The 12,586-nt window shown below is 39.7% G+C and overlaps 1 protein-coding gene across 1 annotated transcript; it reads left to right on the top strand.

Annotated features, from left to right (window-relative positions):
* Nucleotides 1–7,063: 7,063 nt before the first annotated feature.
* LOC109827744 (senescence-specific cysteine protease SAG39-like) lies at nucleotides 7,064–7,495 on the top strand. The gene has a single exon (XM_020394763.1). The coding sequence runs from the start codon at nucleotides 7,064–7,066 to the stop codon at nucleotides 7,493–7,495; it is 432 nt and encodes a 143-aa protein (XP_020250352.1).
* The last annotated feature ends 5,091 nt before the right edge of the window (nucleotides 7,496–12,586 follow it).

Below are 12,586 nucleotides of genomic sequence, written 5' to 3'. Positions count from 1 at the left end.
CACCTCGGGAGCCTGGCGAAGTACTAAGGAAGTGGAACATCAAAGCCGGCAAGGCCATGCATGTGCTGAAGTCAATAGTAGAAGAAGATCTCGTAGATTAAATGCTAGATGCCAGAACTCCGAAGGAGGCATGTGATATGCTCATCATACTTTTTTCAAAGAAGAATGATGCTCGACTTTAACTCCTGGAGAATCAATTGATGACCTTTACAACATAAGGATCTGACAATCAGTCAGTACTTCAAGCAAGTAAAATCACTTTGTTCAGATATTGTTCAATTAGATCTAGATTCTAAAGTATCCGATGCAAGGATGAGGAGAATAATCATTCATGGTTTAAGACCGAAATATCACAGACTTGTTGTTGTTACACACGGGTGGCCAACTCAACCAACATTATTAGAGTTGGAGAGTTTGCTCGCTACACAGGAAACCCTAGCAAAACAAATGGTTGGCGTTTCAATAAAAAACGAAGATGAAGCACTCTTCAACAGCAAGGAGAGAGGCAAAAACCAAGAGGCGTGACGAAAGAGGAGTATGAAAATGCTGGTTCAAGGGGGCAACCAGGACGACCATGCACCAACAAAACACAACAGCATGAGGAGCAAGGTGATCATCGAGCAAGGAGACCTGATAGTAGCTATTATAACTGTGGGAAGTAAGAACAATTTGCCAGAGACTGCCACTACAAGAGAAGACCTGCAGAGGGCAATGCTGCAACATCACCTAGATGTCAAGATGATGAAGAAGAATGGGATGCCAAAGCATCCGCGTCCATCATTGAAGATGTACCAGTCGACGAAGATGAGGTTGTTGGTAAGACACTAACCTCTATTGTAGAAGAATCTGAGTCTGCATTTGCAGCGGTTTCAGATCGAGAAGAAATCAGCTATAATAAATATTGAATCGTCGATTCTGGCTGTTCCAACCACATGACGGTAGATAATGGAAACTTGTCAACATGAAGGAGTATAAAGGCGGACGAGAAGTTGTGATAGCAAATAATTTAAGATTATCTATCACACACATTGGAAAGACTACATTTACGCTGCGCTACAACCTAAATCGGATACAACTACAAGATTTATATCATGGATATGAAAAAGAATCTTTTACCTATTTCCCAATTTTATCAGATTCTAGAAACTATGTAGTATTTGGGCCACAAAATGTAAAAATCTATCGAAACTTGAAGCCACCGGGAGAACCTGTCATGGAGGGACGGAAGGTAGAATCTGTCTGTGTGATGTCGGTAGAATTGACATACATAGATAAAGCTAAAAAGAATGAGACGTTTGATTTGTAGCATGCTCGGCTTGGCTATGTGAGCTATCATAAGCTAAAGATCATGATGGAGAAGTCAATGTTGAAGGGTCTTCTACACTTGGATATTCATGGTGGGACCATATACGGAGGTTGTCAGTACGGTAAGGTGCATCAATTACTGTATCAGGAGTCACAATTCAGAGCCAAGGAACCTTTGGAGCTTGTATACTCAGATGTATTTGGTTGAGTAAAACAAGAATCAATCGGTGAGACGCGGTACATGATCAAATTCTTCGATGATTACTCGAGGTATTCTGTGTTGATTTTATGAAGGAAAAGTCTGAAGCACTCTTCAAATTCAAGCAATTTCGAGACGAAGACGAAAGAGAACTCGGCAAGAAGATTTGTTGCCTACGCACAGACAACGAAGGAGAGTACACATCGAAGGAGTTTTACGACTACATGAAGCAACACAAGATTCGGCGACAACCAACATGTCCAAATACTCCACAGCAGAATGACATAGCTGAAAAAAATAATCGTCACCTCGCCTAAATTTGCAGAAGCATGCTTCACGCCAAAAACAGACCAGGACGTTTTTGAGCCAAGTGTATGAAGACGGCGGCGCTTGTGATCAATCGACTACCACAACCGAAATTAGAGTTCATGTCACCATTTCAAAAGTTGTGGAATATTAACCCAACCCTAAGCCATTTTAGAGTTTTCGATTGTGTATGTTATGTCTTTGTGCCTTATCACTTATGCAGCAAGTTTCGATAAAAAGGCTGAAAAATGTATATTTATGGGATATGATAATAAAAGAAAAGGATGGAGATGTTGTGATCCCACAACCGGGCGGTGCTACATGTTAGACACTAGAGGGGGGGGGGATGATTAGGGTCTTATACTAATCTAATCCGATTTTATGTCAATTTAAAACTTATTAACAAATTATTCTTGCAAGATAGATATATAAAGTGATATGAGCAAGAATAAGCAATATAACTAAGGTGATATATCCTACCAATGAGATATACTATATGGGATATGCAAGGATATATTTAAACTATCACAAGGGTGAAACAAACTAGTGGACAATGTAAACAAGATGCAATAGGCTATAAGATGAACAGTTATAAGTGCGCCAATGCAAACCAAACACGCTATATATTCAAGAGGTTCGGACCTCTCGTCCTACGTCCCCGCTCCCCACTCTCGAGGAGAATCCACTACACAACTAGGTTTGGAAGCCGGAACTTCTCTACACACTCGGTTTTCTAGCTAATCGAAAACTCTACACACTCAGTCATCAAGTCAACCGACAACTCTCACAAATCCTCACAATGTACATACACAAGTAACAACCTCAAGTGTTGGTCCTCATGTATCGACTCCCTCAAGTGCTCAGAATTATCACCTCTCACTAGGCCACAACCTCAAGTGTTGGTCCTCATGTATCGACTCCCTCAAGTGCTCAGAATTATCACCTCTCACTAGGCCACCGACGCCACTCCTCTTGGTATCAATTATCACCTCTCACTAGGCCACCGACGCCACTCCTCTTGGTATCGACTCCGTCCTCACCACACACTCTTCTCGGTGTTCAAGTGTAATACAATATGATCTCACAATGAAGGCTCAATACAAATAAATCGTTCTCTACAATAGATAAGAACACAATGTAGGCTCACACTATAAGTCACAAACCCACAACCCAAATTATACTATGAATGTAAATACAATAAGCTCAATGGTTGTGTGTGAACAGAGAGAGAATCAAAACAAACTAAACTCAATGTAAATCTAGCTTATGGAGATGATAATCAATAAACAATGTAAATACAAAGCTAGAAATTGAGTTTAGAAAACTTCTCTATAGATAACAAGAGAGAGGGAGAAGAGTGAATGTTCAAACACCAAAGGATGATCTCCACTTGCTCTTGTGAAATTATCTTCACAAACTCAAACTTGAAAATGCTTAAAAGCTTTTAAACACACTTAAACAAAACTTAAACCCTTGTTAAACTTGATTAAAATATTTTCTTAGTTCTACCAAAAAATGAGAGCAAAGGGGGTATATATAGGAACCCAAAACATCAGCAAAAACCCCAAGAAAAAAGACCAAAAACCCATAAATAAACAAAACAGAAAACTAGCCGTTACTGTGCAATGACACTCTGATAAGTCGACTTATGAGTCGACTAATGAGTCGACTTATATGAGTCGACTCAGCAGAAAAAAAATCACAACTCCGCTGCACTTCGTGAGTCGACTTATGAGTCGACTAAACGTGCACAGATCTAAAATGCACAGAAAAACTCAACTTAAACCGGGTTTAAAAATATCAAATAAATTCTAAAAATTATGAAACTTTGGGAGATGATTGTAGACATGATAATAAACATGCTACAAAAATTGGTTTTTAAAAAAGACCTTCCAAATGAGAAATATCATTATTTTATAAAATAGTCCAAAACATGAAAATGTGAACACATGAGTTTTGACATTTTAGCTTAACCATGTTTTGAAACATTACAAAATAATTTTGTAGACTTAATAAAATATGTATATGATTATGGTTAAGTCTATAAACCAAGAAAACAATATTTTCACAAAAATACTTGTTTTGCAAACTTTCAAAACAATAAACATGATTTCATTGAACTAAATAAAATTGATATTGATGAAATCATATGTAAGCATATAAACATGAAACCAAAATGTTAAAAGTTAGGGCCGAAGTTGAAATTTCACATCGATAAACGAGGAACTCTTTTTAGATTAAGTAACCAATCCTATAAAAGTTAGCATTGCTTGAATCTTCTCGATTCTCGGAGTGGAGATCCCACTCTTAGTTTCACCTTTTCGGATTCTCGGAGTGAAGATCCCACTTTGGGTTCCCCTTTGCAGCTGAAGATAGAATATAAAATTCTTTCTCGTTAGTTTTGGGAGATAGAATATAAAATTCTTCCTCTCCTGTTTTAGGTTCGTCTTCACCTTAAAAAAGACCCGGAGACAGAATATAAAATTCTTCCTCTCCAGCATCGGGTGTGTCTTTACCCTAAGAAAAAACACAATTCTCAACTCCAAATCCGTACACTTCATACACAAGAGATTTTATCTCGATCCCTAACTAGAGATAAGTTTACGTCTAACACGCGTTGCCGGATAGTCTATTCCCGTGAAAAAGACGAAGTTTACGTATTTAATATCGTAGCACTAAGGGAGTTAACTCTCTTAGCACAACGTTACATACATAATGGACTTAAACAATCTGCATGTAAGCTCGATGTAAACGGTAATCGGTAAAGACATGTCAAATCTGTTGAGTGCTGAGGGTTTGCTAAAAAATCATAAGTCTACGCTTAACACGCGTTGCCGGGTAGTCTATTCCCGTGAGAAAGACGAAGTGTACGTATTTATCATCGTAGCACTAAAATGGTTAACTCTTTTAGCACAACGTTGCATGCGGAACAGACTTAAACAATCCGCATACTAGCCCAACTCAAACGGTAGTTGTTAAAAGCTCATCAAACCCGTTGATGACTGAGGGTTTGCCAAAAATCCTATAAATATTATGGTTGATCATCCCAAACAGAATGAGACATCATAATAAAAAAGGCATAATGAATGAAAAGAAAATATCTTCTATTGACAAGGAGTTGAGTTTGTATATACAAATTATTTTATATATATAAACAAAGCTTGTGTTGTATATATATATGACTATATATATACAAGAAACCAATATAATGTGTGTGTACATATGATTGAGCTTAAAGTACCAACACACATAATATAAACCTAAACTAATGTTATCCAAGCTTGATCTTGATCTTTAATAAGCTTGACTTGGTACACATTACGGATGAAGCTAGAACTTGGATCTTCAATTTGAATTGCATAGGCTTCACCTACTATTCCGTCAACCTCCATTTGATATGATCGTTATGGCGTAATCCATCTATCCTCCAACATATTGTTTGTCTATAATAAATAAATAAACACAAACACTAGATAAACAATATTAGTCGTAAATTGTTTGTTAAACATCATCAAAACAAGAAGGCCAACACTACACATCAAGGAATGTTGTGTTTGATGAAGCCTCGTCTTGGTAGGCTTCACAAGAAGTTGCACTCCCAGACTCTAGTGATCTAGAGGATCAGTTGGAGAAGAAGCTGGGAGAACCAGGTCAAAAAGAAGGACTGCGTCAATCAGAGAAGACAGAATCAAGCTCTTCAACATCCTCAAAGGAGAATGATCCATGGACAACTGGTGTTTATCAGACAACGCCAGAAGAAGAACGCTCAAGCCAGATAGAGAATATCGAAGAAGAACTAACTAAATAACTTCGAAGATCAACCAGACCCAGGAAGCCAAATCCCAAGTATGCTAATGTGGCCATTATGAAAGATGTGAATGAGCCATACATTTAAAAAAGCATACGAGAGTGAAGAATGGAGACAAATAGTGAGAGAGGAAATCCAAGCATTGAAAAGGAAGTTAGAATTATTGGTCTTGTGGATAGAGAAGTCGCTGTTGAGGAGGAGTGTTAGAAGCCAACAGCTCTCCACCCCACCTAACATTTCCACCTACCTAGCTACAGTAATCACCTAACTCTAATAGTGTATACCTACCCCATAAAAAAGCTTATATATACTCCCCTAAGTTTGATTTATAAGGCATCCCAGTAGCAAAGAGAGAGAAAGAGAAAGATAGAGAGAGAGAATATTTGTATTTGAGAGTATAGTGTGTTTGTACCACTAAAAAATAATAACAATATATTTCTTAGTGTCCACCACTCCTCTCAACTCCACATTCATATCTTACATATAAAAAAGTTTCTTTTTCTTTTTCTTTTTTTAAAAGGAGGATAAGGAGAGGAGGGACAAGGGGAAGGCCCAAAAATTGCACCCTGCTGTGGCAAGTATATGATGGTAAATTAAAAAAAAGCTCTTTATGCATATCGGCTCCTCTAAATTTTGCTCTTGGCAATTTTTGAGTAAATGAAAAATTTCTGTCCTGTTATGTTAATATTGCCATGTGGTACATTTGAACCATGATTTCAATAATACTAACCCTTTTTCATGAGAGTTAGCCCTCATATCTGGTTCTCGTAGTTGAATAATGTGTATATGCTAGTTTTTGGTTGGAATTAAGTATTGTAAGATTTCTTTTGTTTCTAGAGTTATTTCGATATTAGGCCTCCAAGTCTTTCATATTTTGAAACCACTCCCCCAAATCATTAGAAATTTAGAACTGTTATTTGGTTCCTCAAATCATACAGATATATGAAATTTATCCTTTTTAGTGTCAATATATCTCGGGTACAGATTTTTCCTACAAAAATATCACTTTCTCCATGGTGTGAACTCTAATTAGGTATCAAATCCTCTCTGGAAAACAAATTGAAGCAGCCAATAGAGAAACTAGCCTGTATAAATTATTGGTCCTGTTTCTTTTTGACCGTTTTATAGTTTCGCAATTTGACAAAATAACTCAACTCTAAACAAAAGCACATTACACATAAAATGAAGCTTCAACATACTATATTTAAAAAAAAAAATCTAAACATGAGCATTCAGAGTTTGAATGCGCTTCACAGACCCACAAAACGTAATCCTTCCTCCAACAACACTCAAAACATTCCAAAGGAACCTGCAACAACTTCACGGCACTTTCTCAATGATTTGAAATATTAGGGATGCAACAGGCATTGCTGAAATTATCTCTATATAAACCAATGCCATCTTTGTGTTTTTAATTACAAAACGGTTATATTGATTAACTAACCATGGCTTCTTTGGCTTCACACAAGTGCCTGTTGTTCTCTTTGGTGATCTTCGGCATTTGGGTTTCGGTCTCTACCGCGTCTCGATATCTGAGTGAAGCGTCCATGGTTGACAGGCACGAGAAATGGATGGCTCAGCACGGGCGGGTCTACAAGGACGCAGCAGAAAAGTTGCACAGGTTCAAGATATTCAAGGCCAACGTCGAGTACATTGAAGCGTTTAACTCTGCAGGAGTGCACAAGTACAACCTCGGAGCTAACCAGTTTGCTGATCTGATGAACGAGGAGTTCAGGGCCTCCTATAACGGGTTCAGGCCTTCGAAGTCAATTGTAGGGAAGGCGGCAGACCGAAGCAGCTTCAAGTATGAGAATTTTACTGCAGCTCCGGCGAGCATGGATTGGAGGACCAAGGGTGCTGTAACATTAGCTTCCTAGCAGATTTTGGCAAACGGTCTTGTTTGTATTTAAATTGCAAAAGTTGCTATAAAATTGAATAAAATTGTGACATAAAAGGACTTGAAGGACATGCTAATAAGTTAATTCCTATCACATCAATTTGTATAAAAGAAATCTCCAAACAGTAAAAGACAGTCGTAGCTGGAAAACATTAAAGGGCAAAGGTAAGCTAAGAACGTGCTTAGAGGAATAAAGTAATCCTAATTGCCTTAGTCACATGTGTAGGCGTCAAAAATTACCTATAGGTTACCACACGCAGCTCGAGACGAAGGGGATGAACGTCATTATCCGAGTCAAAGAGGATTATCCGATGCCGTAAAGAAGCAAAACAAACGCATGAGGCGAGTCGGCGAAGCGTACGAGTCAAGGAACATCGAAACGTGCACAAAACAACGGAACATGACCAAAACCGGGAAGTCGGAAAATCCCAGTCACCTCGAAGTGACTCGGAAATTCCGAGCCACCTCAAGGTGACTCGGAAATTCCGAGTCACATTGAGGTGACTCAGAACAGTGCCGAGTGACATTGAGGTGACTCGCACAGTGAAGTTCTCAACGACGTGTTTTCGGATGATTTTCTCGGGATTCGTTCGATCTACTGCCTCCCTAACTGCATTGGGACCATCTCCAAACGTGGTTAAGCCGTTATTAACTGAAGATAAGAGCAAATCATGAATTCTTATCCAAAAACACATCATCCGAAGCCTATAAATACACCCCTAGGACCCCTATACACGGGGGATCTGGAATTTCGGACTTGGAGGCGAAGCCCTGACGTTTTTTGGAGTGCAAGGAGCACGAATTTCAGATCTAAAGGCGAGTCTTGGCGAGTTCTTTAGCAGAAAGAGAAAGAGTTCAAGAGATTTGCAACCCCCTTCAGCATCCTTCACATGTTTCCTTAAGATCAGACTTCGTTTTGATCTTGAGAAGAGTACTTATCTCACATTGTTGAGATATTTACTTTAGTTCTTATTTTCTTTGTGAAACAAGATCTACCGGATCTGATACTCGGCGGTCCGCGGATCAAAGAGTCCCCGACACTGGCAAAGATTTCACGCAAGCAGCGATCGATAAACGATCCTGCGTGTGTTTCGAGGAGATCCCCCTATTTGTTTTCATTGTATAAGAAAGTCTTATAAAAAGACTAACTTTCTTTTTTGAATCTGTAAGACGATAAACGTGTAATTGATTCAACAATGAAAAAGATTTCCGACACAAACACGCTGACGACCACAATGGGAGCCAACAGCCTCTCTGCTAAGGCTGTCGTGTCGCAACCAAGAATCAATATCCCGGTTGATGCAGAGGTCGAGTACGAGTTCGACCAACAAAAGTATGAGAAATACCTCTCCTCCCCCGGATCCTCTTCCCCTCGCAAGTGCAGGAAGATCTCTTCTTCAAAGAAGGTTCGCGGGTCTTCAAATATGAAGAAGACCCAGGGTGATGATTCTAGCCCAGTTGTTGCTGCGGTTTCTCCTCGCAATGCGCCTCAGCCGTCCAACAAAGCCGGATTTGCTGATCACAACAATCTCTCCTCAATCAAGGAGTTAATTACTTAAGGCGTACCGATTCTGTCGAAGAGGGCTCGTCAGAGGCAACGTCAACGCTCCGCGCGTCAAATTGCCAAAGCTTTGGAGCCGGATGACGGGATCCGTTATCACGCGGATCTGGAGTCTAGGAGGCGTCACACGACTCAACTGCCTCAACAACAAGCTATTCACTCCTCCAAACAATCAACCAGTGAATGGATCCATGTCAAAAGGACACGTTCAACTCTTGAAGAACGCATTCAGAAGCACCGTGCACTGCTCGCGCATGCACTGCTCACTGTAACACCTTCATCAAGTTTTGCGAGAAGTTTAAAATTCAGGACGTCTCGTCGACAGTTTACAACCCCACAGCGAACGAATTAGCTGAAGCCTTTAACAAGACTATCATAAAACTCTTGTCAAAACTCGTGAAGACTAATAAACGAGATTGGGGTGACAAACTCAGTGAAACTCTATGAGCCTATCGCACCACAGTTCGCATGTCTACCGGAGCAACCCCGTATTCTCTGGTATACGGGTGTAAAGCAGTTCTTCCATTGGAAATCCAAATTCCATCTCTTCGGATCGCTCTCGTAACTGAGATGATAACGGAAGAACAACATCAGAAACGTCTCGAAGAACTCAAAATGCTCGACGAAAAACGTTTGGAAGCTCAACAGCACATTAAGTTCTACTAAGCCAAAAATTTCCCGAGCTTTTGATAAAAAAGTTCGACAATGGAGTTTTAAAGAAGAGGATTTGGTCTTAGCCGTCCGACGACCAATGATCCTTAATTCCAAGAAGAAAGGCAAGTTCGAATCCAAATGGGAAAAACCGTTTGTGGTAGAGATAGTCTACTCGAATGACGCATATCGCCTTATTATCAAAGAAGACGCCCGGTTTATGATGCCGATAAACGGAAAGTTCCTGAAAAGGTATTACTCTTAGTACGTTCAGGATAACCCATATAACGGGAAGTTCCCGAAAGAATACTACGTGTAGTATTCTTAAGGATAACCCAGTCACTACAAAAGTGATAAATAAGAAATCCCCACTTGGTCTCTGAATGTCCTCAAGGTCGAAACGTATCTCACTGTCGAGATCGAATTCACCAACCCTCATGAATACTTTTGCTGAGACGAGATTCGATCACTTTGATAGACCAATCTTCTCTCGCAAAACCCCCACTGGTGTTTGATAATTCATAATCTTTTACCATAAAATCCCTCACTGATTGTATGTTGGAAAAATTGCAATGAAGAGAACAAAAGAAAATTGACTTGTATTTCTTTGATTCCGATTATGTTGGAAAAATTGCAATGAAGAGAACAAAAGAAAATTGACTTGTATTTCTTTGATTCCGATTACAATTTGATTACAAAAGAGAAATTGACTTGTATTTCTTTGATTCCGATTACAATTTGATTACAAAAGAGAAGAGAACGAATTTGGTTCTTCCCTTTATTTAAAACTGGGTTCTTCACGGTAGCGATGGAGTGTCTCCTTCGATTGTTCGCGTCGAATTTGCTCTCCGTTGATGATCCGACCATCTTTTATCTCGTGGGAACGATGAACTTCTGTGGAAAGTTTTATGGGTAACTTTTTAATGAGTTTAAGAACTCTGAACGAATTAGAACTCTGTGAAGAGAGTTGTTAGAACCGAAAATTCGGTTAATGACCAATCAGATATTCTGTTGTTGAAGAATCCTTTCGGTTTTGATCTTCTGGACTTGATTCAAAAATCCTATCTCCATGGATTTTCGTCTCTCCCTCGCCTCTCTGTGCAGTTGAGATCCTCCATATCTAATTTTCTGCCTCTCCGTTCCAAAAAGCCAGCCCTTAACTCAGTTGAGTTTGTTGAGTTTTTATAGGTGGATAAGAGGTTGTAACTTCCCTCTAAATCCGCTCCTAAGTGGGCGTGATTTCCTCAGATCGTGGGGAAACAGTTCTGAAACAGTTCGACTCGTATTTGAACGAGTCAAACGCCCAATCTGACGTTCAGAATCCAACACCGCCTCTTAGAATTGAGACTCGAGGTTGGGTGTTGGCTAAACATTAATGAACGCGAGGGTCGCTCGTGTTTTGGCTTGTTGCCACTTAAGAACGCGGGGGTCGGTGTTGGTTGAACCCCCGGAACGCGAGGGTCGCTCGCGTTTGGCTTGTTATAGCTTGGAAACGCGGGGGGTCGCCTGGATTTCCAAAATTATGACGCGGGAATGACTTCCGCGTTTTAGAAGGGGTTAGTTGATCTGTAACCTCTTCTACAGAGCGTTGTAAGGACCGTTGTTCAGTAATCCTAGCTTTAGCTGTTGCGGGGTGTGAAAGTCGTCAGATTGTAACTTTCACTGTAGATTGTGGAGACTGCTGAATAGAGTTTTCATCAGTTGTCGGAAGCGTCGTTGGATTGTAACTCTTCTCGATCTATGTGAAAAGTCCTCCATTTGCAGCTTCGGCATGAAAGCTATCTGATTGTAGCTTTCATTGTTGGAACTTGACGGGAATCAATCATCCATAGTGATTTTTAGACGAATATTTGCCCACAGCTCTCTACCAAGCAACTCACCAACTAAGTCCAACTTTTTATTTCTGAAATCATTACACTGCTCATCAGCATCTCTAATAGTTGCTAATATAATATTAGTCATGCTGTTGTCACAGCCATCAAGATCAATCATCTCAGAAGTGAGGTCGCGTTTGTGGCAATTGTGGAGTTGCGGATGTTGTGCAGTTAACACTCATGTTGTTAAAATACTAACATGATACTCAAAAATTCTATCCGTCAATCTGTGATAATTTTCAAACTTGGCGTGTTAAGTCCTGATCACTTAACACCGGGATGCCCCATCGAGTGGCTAGTATAAGCCAGCATTTTCACTCCTATTTTATACTCCACTGCCACTGCTTGCTTGATCAAACCTATACAAGTTAGGACCAAAGCCAAAATCCACTCTTGATTCCTTCCATAAATGAGAGGTTCACTTTTAAATTGAGCAATCAAACCTATAAACGTTAGGATTGCCTCCAACCCTACTCGATCAAACCTGTAAACGGTTAGGACCAAAATTAGAATGCCCTTTTTGATAAACGAGAGACTTTCACCTTTTCCTATTCGCCCAAACCTATAAAAGTTAGGGCCGAAGTTGAAATTTCACATCGATAAACGAGGAACTCTTTTTAGATTAAGTAACCAATCCTATAAAAGTTAGCATTGCTTGAATCTTCTCGATTCTCGGAGTGGAGATCCCACTCTTAGTTTCACCTTTTCGGATTCTCGGAGTGAAGATCCCACTTTGGGTTCCCCTTTGCAGCTGAAGATAGAATATAAAATTCTTTCTCGTTAGTTTTGGGAGATAGAATATAAAATTCTTCCTCTCCTGTTTTAGGTTCGTCTTCACCTTAAAAAAGACCCGGAGACAGAATATAAAATTCTTCCTCTCCAGCATCGGGTGTGTCTTTACCCTAAGAAAAAACACAATTCTCAACTCCAAATCCGTACACTTCATACACAAGAGATTTTATCTCGATCCCTAACTAGAGATAAG

The sequence above is a fragment of the Asparagus officinalis genome, unplaced genomic scaffold, assembly GCF_001876935.1.
Source record: "Asparagus officinalis unplaced genomic scaffold, Aspof.V1 AsparagusV1_Un406, whole genome shotgun sequence".
NCBI classification, from domain to species: Eukaryota; Viridiplantae; Streptophyta; class Magnoliopsida; order Asparagales; family Asparagaceae; genus Asparagus; species Asparagus officinalis.
The sequence above is the reverse complement of the archived record's forward strand: the minus strand, read 5'-3'. Positions and strand labels throughout refer to the sequence as shown.

Bases quoted from the DNA above. Each gene is read 5' to 3' on its own strand.
- LOC109827744 (XM_020394763.1), top strand. From the start codon at position 7,064: ATGGCTTCTTTGGCTTCACACAAGTGCCTGTTGTTCTCTTTGGTGATC.